This window comes from Phaenicophaeus curvirostris, chromosome 1, assembly GCF_032191515.1.
Source record: "Phaenicophaeus curvirostris isolate KB17595 chromosome 1, BPBGC_Pcur_1.0, whole genome shotgun sequence".
NCBI classification, from domain to species: domain Eukaryota; kingdom Metazoa; phylum Chordata; class Aves; order Cuculiformes; family Cuculidae; genus Phaenicophaeus; species Phaenicophaeus curvirostris.
Window position 1 is genome coordinate 1616108 of NC_091392.1, and position 19088 is coordinate 1635195.

The 19088-nt window shown below is 46.7% G+C and overlaps 1 protein-coding gene across 1 annotated transcript in view; it reads right to left on the bottom strand.

Moving 5' to 3' along the window:
- The window catches only part of EXOC4 (exocyst complex component 4), a 428233-nt gene that overhangs the window by 38607 nt on the left and 370538 nt on the right, over nt 1-19088 (bottom strand). Inside the window, exons 15-16 of the mRNA XM_069861081.1 lie at nt 6006-6147; nt 1707-1885 (exon numbers count right to left, since the gene is read on the bottom strand). Coding sequence (XP_069717182.1) covers nt 1707-1885; nt 6006-6147 — 321 coding nt within the window. The remainder of the gene's footprint in view (nt 1-1706; nt 1886-6005; nt 6148-19088) is intronic.

Below are 19088 nucleotides of genomic sequence, written 5' to 3' on the forward strand. Positions count from 1 at the left end.
TGAACATCTCCAGGGATGGGGACTCCACCACCTCCCTGGGCAGCCTCTGCCAGGGCCTGAGAATCCTTTCCATGAAGAAATTCTTGCTGATGTCCAATCTGAACCTCTCCTGGTGCAACTGAAGGCCATTTCCTCTCCCTTGCCACTTAGGAGAAGACACCAACATCCACCTTGCTACAACTTCCTTTCAGGGACATGTAGGCAGTGATAAGGTCTCCCCTCAGCCTCCTTTTCTCCAGGACAAAACAACCCCAGGTCCCTCAGCTCCTCTCATAAGGCTTTTCCTCTAGCTCCTTCATCAGCTTTGTTGCCCTTTTCTGGACATGCTCCAGTGCCTCAATGTCCTTCTTGTAGTGAGGGGCCCAAAACTGAACCCAGGATTCAAAGTGTGGCCTCACCAATTCTGAGTACATGGGAAGGTTGACTTCCCTGCTCCTGCTGGCCACGCTGTTTCTGATCCAAGCCAGGACGCTGTTGGTGTCCTTGACCACCTCTGCACATTTCTAGACAGTAGGTACACCTCCAGCCCCTACCTTCTCCTGACTTTGAACAACCACCACATAAAATGACATGGATCCTAGCGTGCAGGCAAGAGAACCGTGCATCAGTGCCACAAATAAATGCAGAGGAGATGAACCAAGATGTGATTTATATTCTCCAAGGTAATTACGACAGATGAGACATCAGAAGAGCTAATGTTCTCTAAATTTAATTTTAGAAATGGAATGGCTACACTTCAGATAGGAACTGGGCTGTAATAGAGCTGGATATATAATACATACACATGCCCTACGGCTTCCCGAGGAAGAACGGTCCTGCACGTACATCAGCTTACTGCATTCCCTCTCAGCATGGGCTCGTTCCTCTTATTCAGCCAGACATGCTCAGAAATGCTATGGAGGCAACAGGATTTCTGAGTGTCCCATGTCTGCATGGGTCTCATCAATCTGCTGTAGGTGGCAACAGTTCCACAGTCTCCTTAACCCCCAAAGGATTAATGTTGAACTTTGGCATGAGAATGAAACATCATAGAATGGTTTGGGCTGGAAGGGACTTAAAGATCATCCAATTCCAACCCCCTGCCATGGGCAGGGACACCTCCCACTGGAGCAGGTTGCTCAGAACCCTGTCCAACCTGGCCTTGAACACCTCCAGGGATGGGGCAGCCACAACTTCTCTGGGCAACCTGTGCCAGGGCCTCACCAGCCTCACAGTAAAGAAGTTTCTTCCTAAGATTTCATCTAAATCTCCTCTCTTTCAGCTTAAAACCATTTCCCATTGTTTTATCACTAAACTCCCTGATACAGAACATCATATCTTTCCTGTAGGCCCCCTTCAGGTACTGGAAGGCTGCTAAAAGGTCTCCCTGGAGCCTTCTCTTCTCCAAGCTGAATAAGCCAAGCTCTCCAGCCTGTCCTCCTATGGGATGTGCTCCAGCCCTCAGATCATCTTTGTGGCCTCCTCTGGACTCACTCCAACAGATCCTTGTCCTTCATGTGCTGAGGACTCTAGAACAGAACACGGGACTCATCCCACTGCTTTGGATGCAGCCCAGGATACGGTTGGTTTTCTAAGCTGCAAGTGCACATTCCCAAGTCATGTTTAGCTTCTCATCCACCAGCACCCCCAAGTCCTGCTCTTCAAGGCTAAACAAATCCTGAAAAATCATTCCATAAGACCCAAGTTCTTACGGTAAATGGTCTGACCTTCAAAGATGTACTGGAACTTGTGCTGCTGGAGGCTGGCGCTCATCGCTTCCTCGATTGCACTGATGTCCTTGTTGAGCCGGACAACAAGAGGGTCGTAGTCCATACTCTCCACGTTGGCGACGATGGCGTAGTTCCCTTGTTTAGCCAGGGGGATCAAGTAGTGGAAACAATGAACTCTGTGAGACCAAAAAGAAAGAGATTACAATGCAACAAGCCCAACATTAAAACAGTGGTGGGTATGCAAAGTGTTGCCTTCTTGTTTTCATAGAATCATAGAATCATAGAATCACCAGGCTGGAAGTGACCCACCAGATCACTGAGTCCAACCATTCTTATCAAACACTAAACCATGTCCCTCAGCACCTCATCCACCTATCCCTTAAGCACCTCCAGGGAAGGTGAATCAACCCCTCCCTGGGCAGCCTCTGCCAGGGACCAATGACCCTTTCTGGGAAAAATTTCTTTCTGATGTCTAGTCTGAACCTCCCCTGGGGCAGCTTGAGGCCATTGCCCCTTGTCCTGTCCCCGTGTCCCTTGGGAGAAGAGCCCAGCTCCCTCCTCTCCACAACCTCCTCTCAGGGAGTTGGAGAGAGCAATGAGGTCTCCCCTCAGCCTCCTCTTCTCCAGCCTAAACACCCCCAGGGCCCTCAGGCTTGTTCTCCAGCCCCTTCCCCAGCTTCGTTGCTCTTCTCTGCACTCGCTCCAGAGCCTCAACATCCTTCTTGTGGGGAGGGGCCCAGAACTGAACACAGGATTCGAGGAGCAGTCTCACCAGTGCCGAGTACAGAGGGAGAATAACCTCCCTGGACCTGCTGGTCACGCCGTTTCTGATCCAAGCCAAGATGCCATTGGCCTTCTTGGCCACCTGGGCCACTGCTGGCTCATGTTCAGTCGCTGTCAACCAACACCCCCAGGTCCTTCTCCTCCAGGCAGCTTTCCAGCCAGACTTCTCCTAGTCTGTAGCACTGCATAGGGCTGTTGTAACCCAACACAATGTTTAAGCAAGTAAAATATAACTGCAATTTTAAGAAATGGGTGGTTGCGTCTGCGTTAAACATCCTTCTCTTGACATGTCATTGTCCCATCTTGAGAGGTGGATGCAAAGGACCCTTCATTAAAAATTCTTCATGATAAGGGTGGTGAGGCCTTGGAACAAGTTGCCCAGGGAAGCTGTGGCTGCCCCATCCCTGGAGGTGTTCAAGGCCAGGTTGGATGGGGCCTTGGGCAGCCTGATCCAGTGGGAGGTGTCCCTGCCCTTTGCAGGGGGGTTGGAACTGGATGGGCTTTAAGATCCCTTCCAACTCAAACTATTCTATGATTCTAAGAGTAAGAAACATCTGTTTGTACTCTTCACAGGAAAACAGAATCCTAGAATCATTAAGGTCTGAAAAGACCTCTGAGATAATCAGGTCCAAACACGAACCCAGTCCCACCATCTCTACTGTAAAACAGAATCATAGAATACTTCAAAAGAGATTAAGTAATCTAAAACTTCATGGTTATTTGCAACAAAAGAGATGGTTAATGATCCAAATGCACCAGCACATTTCCTTGAAGGACGTGACCACTGTCCTCAGGTCATGCCCACATGGTACTGGAGGAGAAGAAGCCAACGCAGGCTGGTGCTGACATGTACCTGGCAGAGCTATGAATGAATGGGAGCCCTAAGGGAGGAGAAAGATGAGGGGATAGTTGCGTCACCACAAATCCACTTTGCTGTGTGCTGGTGTTTTCTTAGGTTGCCCCTTGCAACAGGGAAGAGGCTGGATAAATTCCCAGCTCTCTACAAACATGCTCTGAGTGCCTGCTTCAAGCACAGGGTTTCTGTGAAGGAACACATATTGTACTACTGATCCCAGAAACACTGGCAAAACAAACTCTTTAAGACAGGTTTTGGAGTTTTAGAAAGCAAGCATCCTTTATCAAGCCTGGGAGACACGAAGGAGCGATCTCCATCAATCGTGTGCAGCCAAACAGGAACTGGTTACAGAATCTATTTCCCCCTTACATGCATATGGATAAATTTTGACAGAAATCTTATGCATATTCTATTACTTTCCAAGGTCTAATTTTAATGTTATTATGAACTTCACAACAGTCAAAACTCTTGCTAATTTGGAGCTGGCTCCAGCTTTCTGCTTGACCTTGGCTTGAAGATAAGGAGGGACTCCAAACAGAGGTGAACAGACCTCTGTTCAGCACAGATCATATGGACCACGAGATCATAGACTCATAGAATCACCAGGTTGGAAGAGACCCACTGGATCATAGAGTCCAACCATAATAATATCACCTTCAAAGAATGAGCAGTGTCTAGATAAACACTCTCTGAAAGAAAACATGCTATCAGCACCCCAAGTCCTTCTCCGCAGGGCTGCTCTCAATCACATCATCCCCCATCCTCTATTAAAACCGCAGACTGACCCAACCCAGGTGTAGGACCTTGCATTTGGCCTTGTTGAACCTCATGAGGTTTGCACAGGCCCACTGGAGCACCTCTTTTTCTCAAGCCTTTCCAGCCGTTGCAGCGAGTAACATGGTTTGCTGTTTTTACAGCATCAAACCATAGCTCTTGTTCAAAATGCTAGAGGAAGCAGGTTTTAAAATGCTTTAAAATGACACCAAATTCCTCCCTGAATTACATTTGCATTTATTTCTGCTTAAACCAAGTGTGATGGAAGGACTGGGGCCAGAAGCCCATTCAGGCTGGTGCTCATACCATGAGTCCAGGCTACCTCGAGCATCACCTCCTATTCCATCGCAGCCGGAAAGCCGCTCCATTTCCATACCTCAACAATCTTTTCCTCGAATCCCTCAATCCCCAGCTCATCTGTGATGCTTGCAATCAAGTGGCCGGCAGATGATGGATAGCAGGTTCAAGAGCTGCTGACAATAACTAATGGGTATTTCTTTTAAAGCTACATATTGACTTCACCAGAGCTCTGCCAACGTACACAAGGACACAATATGGCTCAGGAGATGTCACGGCAGAACAAACTGGTGGTCCATCAAATCTCATTGCCTGTCTCTGACATCCATTTATATTTGATGCTTCAGAGAAAAAAGAGAAGCAACGAAAATACACCTGGCTAATACGACACATAAAGGAAAAATATCTTCCCAGCCCAAAAGCGGAGAGCTGGCAGCCTGAAGAAAGGGATTTGCTGCCTTTGATTTTGCATGTGAAGTCAGGGACATCATAAAACTATCCATCCTTTTAAAAAAAATCCAGCTGTTTTTCCAGTCTCTGTTGCTATTTGAAAAAGTAGGAAGAAAATCTGCTATTTGAAAAAGTAGGAAGAAAATCTGCTATTTGCAGTGGCTAATAAATGCAGAGCAGCCTGTTAGGCTATTAAGGCATCATTGTGTAATTTTCTAAGAACAAATCTCTCCAGAAAATGTATTTTTCCCTGGTCTCTGACACATAAAAACTGCCTAGGAAATTCCACTTAAGCTGTCTTGCCTCTGCTTCACATTTGGCCATCCGTGGTGGTGGGATCTGGCACTTCTGGATTGACCTTTGATGTTACAGCAGCCAAGTAGATCTGTCTCAGGTGCAATAATATGTACTCTGGGGACCATCTTAACCTCTAGGTGCTGATTGAGAAGCTCGACATGAGCTGGCAACGTGTGCTCACAACCCAGAAGGCCAACTGTACCCTGACTGCATCAAAAGAAACGTGGCCAGCAGGGCGAGAGAGGGGATTCTGCCCTTCTACTCCACTATCATGACACCCCACCTGGAGTCCTGTGTTCAATTCTGGAATCCCCAACAGAAGAAGGAGATGGAACTGTTGGAACAGGTCCAGAGGAGGCTACAAAGATGATGCGAGGGCTGGAGCACCTCTGCTCTGTGAGAATTGGGGCTGTTCAGCCTGGAGAAGAGAAGGCTCCGAGGAGAGCTTAGAGCAGCTTCCAGTACCTGAAGGGGCTCCAGGAAAGCTGGGGAGGGACCTTCTTACAAGGGCCTGGAGACATAGGACAAGGGGAAATGCTTTAAATTGGAGGGGGGAAGATTTAGACTAGACCTTAGGAAGAACTTTGTGATAGGGTTGGTGATGCACTGGCATGGGTTGCCCAGAGAAGTCAAGAATGTCCCATCCCTGGAGGTGTTCAAGGCCAGGCTGGATAAGGCTTTGAGCCATCTGATCCAGTGGGAGGTGTCTCTGCCCATGGCAGCGGGGTGGAACTGGATGTTCTTTAAGGATCCTTCCAACCCAAACCACTCCATGATTCTATTCTATGATTCTGCAGCCTCCCCAGCTCACCTCCAATACCCAAATTCAGGGTTTTTACCTGACTTCCAAATGCAGGACCAGCAGGCAGCGATCAGCCATCTCTTGGAAAGACCTGGCCAGCTCACCCAGGGTTTGCAGGATATGTTCAGATGCCGGAAGGTGTTCCATACTGGCATGGCTCTCCTGGCCTGGAGACATTGCTGGCAAGAGAAGAGAGTACACATTTGTGACATAATTCATCAATACCACTCAGCTTTATCAACCACAGCATCTTGTCTGCTTCCATCCGAAGCGTGTGTGTGTTCTCTCCCACCTTTGGCTGAGCAATAACGTCTATAATTTGGGAGCGTATGAGGCAACAAGCTGCTTCTGCAATTGATTAAACTCCAAAGTGAATCTGAGAGGTTTAATCAACCACCAGAATACATTTGCTGGGGAAAATATTGCTCTGTGATGAGTATTTCTGTAGCTGCAGAATCCAGGAACATTTATCTTGCTCTGCTCGCAGTGTGAAATATGCTGCTTGGGAGAGAAAGAACGACATCAATAGGAATGATGGTCCTTTTGTGGTCCCCATAGACTTGCCCTGAAATCTTGAGTGAGTTCACGCTTGCTCCATCCCTTCAGAGGGACAGAATCATAGAATCACAGAATCATAGAAGATCTGGGGTTGGAAAAGACCTTAAGGATGATCCAGTGCCACCCCCATTGCCATGGGCAGGGAAACCTCTCACTGGATCAGGTTGCTCCTAGCCTCATCCAAGCAGGTCCCAGAAAGCATCTGAGAAGCTTTCTTCAGTCTTGTTAATAAAACAAAGCTCTTTGATGTTTAAGGCAATTAAAAAGCAGGCGGTGGGTACAAGTTGGTCACGGACCAACTGATTCCCTCCTATTTTGATCTCTGTAAAAAAAAACCACCTTGAGTTCATCCCACTCATAGAATCTTCTTCTTGGCCACCTGGGCCCCTGCTGGCTCATGTTCAGTCGCTGTCAACCAACACCCCCAGGTCCTTCTCCTCCAGGCAGCTTTTTAGACAGACTTCTCCTAGTCTGGAGCTGCTCAGGGTTGTTGTGCCCCAAGTGCAGGACCCGGCATTTGGCCTTGTTAAACCTCATGCCATTGGTCTCAGCCCATTGGTCCAGAGGTTTCAATGCAGTAATATCTCTGCAGCCTTCATCCCTATATTTTATCACAGTGCCTGAACCCTGAACCTTCTCCCCTGCAACACAAATTGCTGCCACTCCAACTAAAGAAACAGCTTCCCTAACGAGAGTAACAGACTGTTATCATATATTCCACACTAATTAGAGGAAGCATTTCCCAAACATCTGTGTTCAAGTCCTTGTTCCAGCAGCACTTTAGAAATGACTCCCTGCACAGGGTGATCAGCAATGTTTGAAACCAGGCAGCCCCGCTTAGGCAATGTCCACTTGAATTAAACAATGGGATTTCGAGGGATCTCCTAGATCATCATGTCCAGTATAAGCTTCTGTGCCACGTTAAAATTATTTAGATTTCTACCCTTGTTGGTTCCTTCAAAACTTCACTTCTCTAACAGTGATATTGAAGTTTGGGATCTGATTTCCAACCTAAACTTATTAACTGATGTTTTATACTAGTTCTTCATATGTCAACGATAGTCATAAGGAGTCCTCTATCCCTGGCATCCCTCTTCATAGAATCGTTTAGGTTGGAAAAGACCCCTTAAGATCATCCAATCCCACCATCAACCCAACCCCACCGCACCTACTGAACCATGTCCTGAAGTGCTACGTCTACACGTTCTTTGAACAACTCCAGAGAAGGAGATTCCACCACTGCGCTGGGCAGCCCCTTCCAATGCTTCACCACTCTTTTGATAAAAAAATGTCTCCTAATATCCAGTCTAAACCTCCTCTGGTGCAACTTGAGGCCATTTCCTCCCATCCTCTCACTTGTTCCTTGGTGACCTTAAGATCATCAAGTCCAACCATAAACCTAACACTGCCAAGTCCACCACTAAACCATATTCCTAAGTACCACATCCACATGGCTTTTAAATTCCTCCAGCAATGGTGACTCCACCACTTTCTTGGGCAGCCTCTTCCGGTGCTTGACCAAAGCAACTCTCTGTGCCCCTTCTGGATTTGGTGAATTTGTCTTGAATATGGGTAACCAGAGCTGTATCTGAGCTGTAACTGGAGCCACCACAGGAATAGAGCTTTCCTGCCTTCCCTGCCGTATCTGGTTTCTTTTTTTCATGGTTGCTTCATGTTTCCAGCTCAAAGTTGTCCTGTGATCAACCTGAACAGTTGAGATGTGCTCTTTAAGAAACATCTCCTCTTTTTTTTTGCGCTTATATTCATTATGTGATAAACACTTAGCAAGACATCAGTGCAACTCTGCACGGAAAGGATCTGTACATCACTAAGGACCCGTTGACAAGAAACTTTAATTTTGATGGACACCAAGTAAGCGTCACTTGCTGGTATCTGTGCAGCCAAAGACCTGCTTTGAAAGAGGAACCTACATCGAGCTTTGGATTCACTCCTATAAATTAACTACACCTTCAGATCTAGTCTGAAAAGAAAAAAAAAACCCACCAAAACATAAAATGAGGAGAGAAAAAGCCCCAATCTATTTTGTGCAAAAGAAATTTGAAGAGAAGTAATCATATGAAACTACAATTAAAGTGAAAAGGCTGCGCACAGCATTTATGAAGCTTTTTTTTTTTTAACTGAGGAACATGGTAGAGGAATTCATAGTCTCAAAAATACTGCTGAAAATTAACTGGTCTGGAGTGTAAAGGAGAAATAAATAGGGAAATGGTTGAGACAATCCAACCAGGGTGAATGGAAATAACAAGGATGTCCCCTCCCTGGCACATCCCAACACTTCTCTGAGCTTCTCTCTCCGCTCACTGAAGTCTCTGCCACAAAGAAAATGAAATTATCAGCAAGGGGGTGATGGGCTTATTTACACAGTCTCTAATTTCCAGATAACGGTGTTAAGACATGACTCTCAGAAGGTGCTTGGGAAGACCTGTTTGTCCAGCTGCCACCCAGCTACGAGACCTTCAAGTGACATTTGTTCCCCTGGGGGGTGTTAGGACTTATGGATCACGCAGGATCAGGTCTGCAGGTGCTTATTTGGTCAACAGGAGAAAGCAGGAAGCTTCATGTTTATTATAGGGCAAAAACCCTACCAGTTTTTAAGAAAAAATCCTACATTTTGAGACGTTTCAATCACCCTCTCTCCTGGAGATGGATTCGCTCCAAGAATCATCTCTCTTTAGCAGTGCCGAGGCTGCAGCCTCGGTTCGATTGTGTCAGCTCGCTTCAGCAATGCCTCCCTGCAAGTACTGGAGATGGATGGACCCATCATCCCAAAACGCAAGCGTCAGCTAATTTCTGCGGCGGAGAGATACGTGTGCATTTTTTTCTGCTCTCCAGAATTCATTTACAGCAATCTAAGTGAAGCTGTAATTATATTTGTCAGTGGAGATAAGAGGAGGAGGGAGATGGGGACAATCTGCTCCTTATTTAAAGCCAGAGCATTGAGGTCCTTCTGGGTGTTTGGAGCCACCACGGTGGGGAGGCGGGTCTAGGGCTGACTTGGGGCCCGCATACCAAATTCTCCCATGCAAGATAAGAACACTGAAGTGTATTTTTGCTTTTTGAGAAGAAAAGAAACCTTTCAGAGCCCATTAATTCTCTTTTCTTCTCTGGAGGTCCAGAAAGGATCATTTCATGGCTGCACCAGCCAAGGAGAACAATCCCATTTATGTCTCACCCAGGACAGTTGTTCCATCAACGCGAATACACAGGAGTTGTAGCAGTGTAAAATAATCAAAGTCTAAAATATTAAGAGGTCTTGAAGAAAAAGGGTAATGTGGAGCTGGCTTTGGACATGGCTAGTTCTTTGGGCAGACGTGAGCAAAGGACGACCCCAAATTGCATGGACATCCAACCAACCAAAGCGTACTCTGAACTCTTTGCTTAAGGAGGGTCTGGAGTGAGTCCAGAGAAGAGCAATGAAGCTGGGGAGGGGGCTGGAGAACAGGCCCTATGAGGAACAGCTGAGAGAGCTGGGGGTGTTTAGCCTGGAGAAGACGAGGCTGAGGGGAGACCTCATTGCTCTCTACAACTACCTGAAAGGAGGTTGTGGAGAGGAGGGATCTGGGCTCTTCTCCCAAGGGACAGGGGACAGGACGAGAGGGAATGGCCTCAAGCTCCGCCAGGGGTGGGTCAGGCTGGACATTAGGAAAGAGTTTTTCACGGAAAGGGTGATTGGTCCCTGGCAGAGGCTGCCCAGGGAGGTGGTTGAGTCTCCTTCCCTGGAGGGGTTTAAGGGACGGGTGGATGAGGTGCTGAGGGACATGGTTTAGTGATTGATAGGAATGGTTGGACTTGATGATCCAGTGGGTCTTTTCCAACCTGGTGATTCTATGAGTCTATGATCTCCAACCACACTGATGGAAAAGCAAAACAGCAGATCAGCAGCCATCCACTTCTTCCTCTACTCTCTTCCTCTTCCTCTTCTCCTCCTTCATAAGTACCTTGGCTCGTTTACACCATGTTGAACAGGAGCAGTCCCAGTGGCATTGAGGTGGCCAACGTAGAACCATAGAATAACCAGGTTGGAAGAGACCCACCGGATCATCGAGTCCAACCATTCCATCTTGCTCCATTGTCCCTTATCATCCCTAAACAGATGAATTTCATTTCTGGGGAGGGGCTCTTCACCAGGGACTGCAGGACAAGGGGTAATAGTTTTAGGTCAAAAGAAGGAATATTTAGATTAGATCTTAGGAAGAAATGTTTTCCTGTGAGGGTGGTGAGACTCTGGCCCAGGCTGCCCAGAGAACTCGTGGAGCCCCCTCCCTGGAGATGTTCAAGGCCAGGTTGGATGGGGCTTCATCCAGTGGGAGATGCCTCTGACCATGACAGAGGGGTTGGAACTAGATGGACTTTAAGGTCCAACCCAAACCATTCCACGATTCTGTGAACTTCCCATGCCTCCAGATAACAGTTAAGGTTTTATTTGGGATTTCTTCTAGCTTGCCTTAAGCACAGCCAAGATCCCTCACTCTAAGGAGAAGGAATGTTTCATTCCAGCAAACCTGAGGAAAATAAACCTAACACACACGTTGTCACCAATGATTTCAATCATTTTACAATTCAATGCGACGCTGGTGCCTCTTGACAGATTGCGCCTTGTAAATCGATGGGTGTAAATTACCAGAGCGCTGGAATATTAAACAAAACCCGCCGCGTTGCCCATAAACAAACCTCTGTAACCAATCGAGGTCTCCAATAGCGCATCCTGCTTGAGCAGAGTGACTGCTAACAGATTTGAGTGATTTAATAGCATAAGGAGAAAAATCAATCTAAGGTTACAGGTCCTGCCTCGGCTCCGGTGCAACCTGAAACCGAGAAATAAACCTCCAGCATGCTCAAGCTTTACAGAGCACGACACGCATTTGCTTTACGGGGGATAGGGGAGAGGCTCACAGAGAAATTTCACGTATCGATTGGAGAAAAAACCTCTTATTTGGAGAAGAGATAAGGTCTGAAACACTTGCTGTGCTCCATGAGTAACATTCTGGAGCAGTTTAGAGCTTTCTATATTTTAATTCCTTACTCCCTTCCTCTCCAGAAGAGGAAACACCAAAATAATTGCAAATACACACAAAGAAAGGAAAGCTGAAAGCGGGGAGATTTAGATGAGATATGAGGAAGAAATCTGATCCAGTGGGAGATGTCCCTGCCCATGGCATGGGGGTTGGAACTGGATGATCTTTAAGGTCCCTTCCAACCCAACCCATTCTATAATTCTGCATCTTGGACTGCGCCTTTGAATCCTTGGGGTTAACTCTTCTTTCTGCTGGAGATCTCATGCACCTTTTTCTCTCTTCATGCTTTCATTCCTAACGTGTACAACCCGGAGAATGTTTTTTTATCCATGTCTTCTGCTCATAATGCTTTTAGCATCATGAGGTGATGATGCCACTGGGAGACAAACTTGCTACTCTAACACCAACAAGACAGAAGAATATCTGGTTATTTTAAGGAGAAGAAAACATTGCGTGAAATTGGGAGGAATTAGATGCGTGACTATCTACATTTTCTTAAAGTAGATGAAGTACATCAGAACAGTGTGCACGTTAGATGCAACACCAAGGACACATTTCAGCAAGATCTCTGAAGGAAGACACATGCCAGGAGACTTCTGTCTTCTGAAGTCAAACAGCAAGAGGATACTAACATTTTTTTAATATATCACCAATAAAAAAGAGGGCCACAATGTTGGTTAAGAGTTTAGAGGGGAAACCATATGAGGAGCAGCTGAAGTCACTTGGTCTTTTCAGCCTGGAGAGGAAGAGGCTGAGGGGACACCTCATCACAGTTTGCTGCTTCCTCACAAGGGGAAAACGAGGAGCAGGTGCTGATCTCTCCTCTCTGGCGACCAACGACAGGACCCAAGGGGACAGCAGGGGAGGATTCGGTTGGATATTAGGAAAAGGTTCTTCACCCAGAGGGTGGTGGAACACTGGAACAGCTCCCCGGGGAAGCAGTCATGGCCCCAAGCCTGACAATATTCAAGGAGCATTTGGACAATGCCCTCAGACACATGGTGTGAACACTGAGGTTGCCCTATGCAGGGATAGGAGTTGAACTTCATGATGCTTGTGAGTCCCTTCCAACTCAGGACATTCTGTGACCTCTCTTTCTGTTAAACCACGGTCTGTCAGTCTGGGTCAGAGCTGGATAAAGGAAAGATGCTGCTGTGGTCATGCTGGTGAGCAACGGCTTTGTGGGGGTGACAGGAACACCACTGAGATGCCCACAGCCTGAATGAAAGGTGACACAAGTGGCATGGGACATCACCTCCATGTAGCCGTATGAAGATGGTTACATTGGCCTACAGGAGCTGGGAGATTCCTTAGAACTTGCTGGAGATTAAAAAGCCTAAACAACCAAAGAAAGCCAGACAAAGCAAATCAACTCAAATGATTTACTCTCAGTGGGGATAAATACCAGGACCCTCATTTCAAGCCAGTTTTCTTTTTGTGGTTACACATCTTTCCTCCCACTTTGATCTCTTATCGCTTTCGAGATGCTGCCTCGGTCTCATTTAGAGTGTGAGCTCTCTGAAGAGCGGGGTCCTTCTCTTTTTATTCTCTTGCAAAGTACTCTGTACACCTGTGGTGTTCAAGAAATAATGAACAACAACAACTATATGCAACCCATATGGCCACTTGGACCGGTTTCTGGCTGCAGGAGCATTATTTGAAGCTCTAAGGCATAGATCACTCACTGCCTACCTCTAAACGGGTCTGTTTGGGGATCTCAGAGCTGTAACTTTACAGAAAAGGAGTGGAACAAGTTACAAAATCTGGAACTGGATTTCGATTCTCCTAAAGTTCAGGAGATTGATTTCAGAGCTATAGAAATTCAGGAACCAAAGCTAGATTTTGGGTTTGACATCCTCCCCCTTCCTTTAAAGAAGTGGGAACCTTTGGGCCACTTAGATTATAGAATCATGGAATGATCTGGGTTGGAAGGGTCCTTAAAGATCATCTAGTTCCAACCTCCTGCCATGGGCAGGGACACCTCCCACTGGAGCAGGTTGCTCAAGGACCCACCCAACCTGGCCTTGAACACCTCTGGGGACAGGGCAGCCACGACTTCTCTGAGCAATCTGGGCCACTGCCTCCTCATCCTCACAGGAGAAACATTTCTTCCTAAGTTCTCATCTAAATCTTCCCTCCTGCAGCTTCAAACCATTCCCCCTCATCCTATTCCTGCACTCCCTGATCAAGATCCCCTCCTCAGCTTTCCTGTAGGTCCCCTTTAGGTACTGGCAGGATATGGTTGAATAATTAAAATTATGGCTAAAAGATACGGTTGAAGACTTAAGAGTTTTAGGTAGATATTGCTGCATTGCTCACTTAACCTGAATTGTTCTCTTTACAGATTTTAAATATAGAGAAAAATAATCAATATAGAATCATAGAATAACCAGGTTGGAAGAGACCCATCGGATCATCGAGTCCAACCATTCCTATGAAATATGAGCAATAACATCTCCCAAGACTTCCAAGGTCACTGAACAGTCTGCATTGGAAGGATCTTTAAAGGTCATCTGGTCCTACCTTCTATATATATCTGGCATCTAATACTTTGATTTTTGATGCCAGATGCCTTGTTCACATTGGTTCCAAACTGAAATGCTCCGCAGCCCATGCAGCTGGCGAGGATGGTGGCTCTGCACACCAGAGCTCTGACCTTCACTTCCACAATGATGGGTAAGATGGACTTTTGACTCCAAGATGAGCTTGTCTCTACAGATGCTTGCTTCTACAGACACTTGTGGGTACAGATAAGCATAGGAGGCCATGAGGAGAGGTTACAAGAGTCAGCATCTACCTAAGCCAAGCATCAAATCTCCCACGCAATGACTGCAACCGTCCTCCTTGACCCTGACCCCTGAAAAGCTCTGAGATACGGAGAACATTTACCATGCACAGCTGACCATATTGATCGATGAACACAGGAGAGAATGACGATTCTCATTAAAACAAAACAAATACCAAGAAAGGACATACTTTAAGAGGTCAGGACTTATCAAACAAGAGATGCGAGGATGGAATTATCTACATACACAGCACTAGTCTGGCTCACCTTCTATGGGGATCGATGGCAAAACCACTCACTGGGGCTGGATGCGTAAAGTTATGTCAACACTTAAAAAACAAGCAGAAATAAAGAGAAAGCAAGCTCCGGGAGAGTTTCTCATTAATGTTACTCACAGCAAATTCTTATTAACGAATCCTGTTCTTTAGTAGAGGGATTCAGGACTGAATGGAAATATATCTGTGTTGGAGCAACCACAAGAATAATTATAGTCTGAGCTGAGAATCTGTTGAGAGCAGCACTGAAGAGAAGGACCTAGGGGTAGAGGTGGAGAAGAAGCTCTGCATGAGCCAGCAACGTGTGCTTGGCAGCCCAGAAAGCCAACCATAACCTGGGCTGCCTCTAAAGGAATGTGATGAGCAGGGCGAGAGAGGGGATTCTGTCCCTCTACCCTGTTCTCATGAGACCCCACCTGGAGTCCTGTGTCCAGTTCTGGAATCCCCAACAGAAGAAGGAGATGGAACTGTTGGAACGGGTCCAGAGGAGGTCCACGAAGATCATCCGAGGACTGGAGCACCTCTGCTATGAGAACAGGCTGAGAGAATGTGGGTTGTTCATCCTGGAGAAGAGAGGGCTCCAGGGAGACCTTAAGGCACCTTCCCAGTACTGAAAGGGGCTGCAGGAAAGCTGGGGGGGGTGGCTCTTTATCAGGGAGTGCAGGGATAGGATGAGGGGGAATAGTCTGAAGCTGGGAGAGGGGAGATTTAGATGAGATATTAGGTAGAAATGTTTCTCCTGTGAGGTAGGGGCATAGGTTGCTCAGAGAAGTTGTGGCTGCCCCATCCCTGGAGGTGTTCAAGGCCAGGTTGGATGAGGCTTTGAGCAACCTGATCCAGTGGAAGATGTCCCTGCTCACGGCACAGGCCTTGGAACTGGATAATCTTTAAGGTCCTTCCAACCAAAACCACTCCATGATTCTATGACTTGATAACACTTAAGGATGGCATTTTATCTTGCAAATCTCCTTGAAGGTTCTGATATGGAAGGAGAAGGAAGGAGAGCTTGTGCCCAAAACCTATGAACAGCAGGACAAAACTGAAGGCTGGCACTGAGATCTTCCTTCCATGCCTCTCTGCCCTTCACTCCACATTAAAATTCACGTGCAGGAGAGGGGACAAGGCAGCGTGCTGGAAAAAAGCATCGCGACCTCATTTGCGATAAGTGGTGATAAGCAGGCTGGGCTGCAGTCCCCATCAGTTCAGTAAACACTAATGATGAGGAGAGCACAGCCTGTCACCGGTGATAAAGAACAGGCTAAACACTCTATTAGTTTTTCATTTTGTGAATTAATGTTTTCTATGGCGTGTGTATACTTGCTAGTTAATGAATTGTCTCGTTAGAGCTGCCTGCGGAGCTCCTCGTCTGCCTCTGCTGGCAGGCATAAATTTCACAAGGAAATTAGCACTTTTAAAATGGCAATAACTTCTTGAGAAGTGTTTGTTTCCCATTACTTTCTGCAAATATGCAGCCTCGGGAAAGAGATTATTGGGGGGGAGCTGGGGGAAAAAGGTGTCTCTGAGCTAGAGGAGCGAGGTAAAAAGTGTGGTGGGAGGTCCTAGCACCATCGCAGGATAACCTGCTAGGAAGGTTTGATTGCTCAACACTTTTCTTTAAGCATTTTGCATTCAAGCCTGGAAAAGGCTTGAAAGAAAACACCGAAACACTTGATTCATTTATAAAACTCTGAAGTGCAGGTTTCTTTCACGGAAAGAAGCGAAATTATCACAGAATCATGGGATGAGTTAGCTTGGAAGGGACTTTATGGATCATCCAATTCCAACCCTCCTACCATGGGCAGGGACATCTTCCACAGGATCAGGTTGCTCATAGCATCATCCAATCTGGCCTTGAACACTTCCAGGGATGGGGCATCTATGATTTCTCTGGGCAACCTGTGCTGGTGCCTCACCATCTCTATCAGCTTAGAACTGTTCCACTTCATCCTATCCCTGCCCACCCTGATAAAGAGCCCCTCCCTAGCTTTCCTGTAGGCTTCCTTTAAGCATTGGATGGCTCTTCTAAGATCTTCCTGGAGCCTTCTCTTCTCCAGGCTGAACAACCTCAACTCTCTCAGCCTGGCCTCCTACAGTAAGTGCTCCAGCCCTTGGATCATCTTCTTGCGCTAACAAATCCACATCCTTCCTCTGCTGAGGGTCCCATAACTGCACACAAGACTCCAGGTGAGGCCTCACCAGAGCAGAAGAGCAGAATCCCCTCCCTCACCCTGCTGGTCACATTTCTTCTGATGTAGCCCAGGACATAGTTGACCTTCTGGACTGTGAGCGCACATTGATGGCTCATGTTGAGCCACCATCCACCAGCATCCCCAAGTCCTTCTCCTCATGGCTATTATCAAAAAAATGTGTAGGTGTAGCAAAGAGCAGTAAAGCTATTGAGGTGAAAACTTTCTGTATGGAAGGATATCTTTGAAAAGTCCAGGGTTTGCCGTTCCAGTGCTCCTCAACTCCAAAAAATCCGCTGTGTTATATTTTTCTCTTTTCAGCAATTTATAATGTAACTTTCCCCTTCCTACCCCTCTCAGAAATATTATTTCTTGGGCTGAATTCTATTACCTTAGAAGCAATTTGATTTAGAAAGCTTAGTAAAAACCCATTCATCTGCTTTTGAGTTACGGAAAGAATTTTTTGCCTGCTCAGTGTTTCCTACCCATCTTTGTCCTTGGCTAGGAAAAACCAGCTATGTGCTTAACCTAATTTTCATTAAAAACAGGGCAAAATCAAAGATAAGGTGAAGGCAATGGAAATACTTAGAATTACAGAATCGTAGAATCACTAAAGTTGGAAAAGACCTCTCAGACCATCAAGGGGAGACCATATAGCAGCCTTCTAGTTCTTAAAGGAGGCCTACAGGAAAGCTGGGATGGGGCTCTTTATCAGGGAGTGCAGCAATAGGACAAAGGGGAACAGTTTTAAGCTGAAAGAGGGGAGATTGAGATTAGATATTAGGAAGAAATGTTTTCCTGTGAGGGTGGTGAGACACTGGCACAGGTTGTCCAGAGAAGTCATGGAGGTACCATCCCTGGAGGTTTTCAAGGTCAGGTTGGGTTTGAGCAACCTGATCCAGTGGGAAGTGTCCCTGCCCATGGCAGAGGGGTGGAACTGGATGATCTTTAAGGTCCATTCCAACCAAAACCATTCTATGATGTCCCACCATCAGCCAACACCACCGTGCCTACTAAACTATGTTCCAAAGTGCCACAGCTACATGTTGTTTGAACACATCCAGGGATGGGGATTCCACCACTCCCCTGGACAGCCTGTTCCAATGCTTGACTTCCATCAATCTACACAGCACCAAAAATTCACCCACAAACTAATATCTTTACAGATTTGTCACTGGTTTCAATAGGCAGAGATGATCTTTCACAGACAGAATCATAGAATCATAGAATCACCACATTGGAAAAGACCCACTGGATCATCGAGTCCAACCATTCCTATCAAACACTAAACCATGTCCTTCAGCATCTCGTCCACCCACACCTTAAACACCTCCAGGGAAGGGGACTCAACCTTCCATCTCCCTCCTCTCCACAACCTCCTTTCAGGGAGCTGGAGAGAGCAATGTGGTCTCCCCTCAGCCTCCTCTTCTCCAGGCTAAACACCCCCAGGGCCCTCAGACTTGCTTTCCAGCCCCTTCCCCAGCTTCATTGCTCTTCTCTGGACTCGCTCCAGAGCCTCAGCATCCTTCTTGTGGTGAGGAGCCCAGGACTGAACCCAGGATTCAAGGAGTGGTTTCACCAGTGCCGAGATTTTGTCCATCAGCACACCAAAACCATCAAATTAATGACATTTCTATGGTCTCTGACTCAGGGGGTGCCAGCTCTGCTGTTAAGTCACTGAGGAGCATGGAGCAGGAACACTGGGCATTTGTGAAGATTACAGAAAAAATCGCGTCAATGTGTGAATCGAAGCAGAGGGGAACGACAGACAGTGGCGCATTGACTTAATTGAAGATTCTCCACACCACTGTTAGGATGTGCCCTCTGTGAATTGAATTGATTAATTTTTTGGCAGCTAAAAGAACAAGGAAGATGAGTTTTGGCCATGCAGTTGGATTAATATGAATAAAAACCAACCCAAAGCTATAAAGAGCTGTCAACCAGCACATAAGGCTTCCTTGGAACCAGCAAAGAAAAGAACAATGAGTGGTATTAGGGTGCTTATAAAGCTGCATAACTGAGCCTTGAACTAAAAACTGAGGGATCAAGACATTCTCCCCCTCTGCTCCATTTTTGTGAGACCTCACCCACAGTCCTGTGTCCAGTTCTGGAAATCCCCAACACAAGAAGGGCATGGAACTGTTGGAATGGGTCTAGAGGAGGCTAAAAGAAGATGATGCAGGGGCTGGAGCACCTCTGCTATGAGGACAGGCTGAGAGACTTGGGGTTGTTCAGCCTGGAGAAGAGAAGGCTGTGGGGAGACCTTAGTGCGGCCTTCTA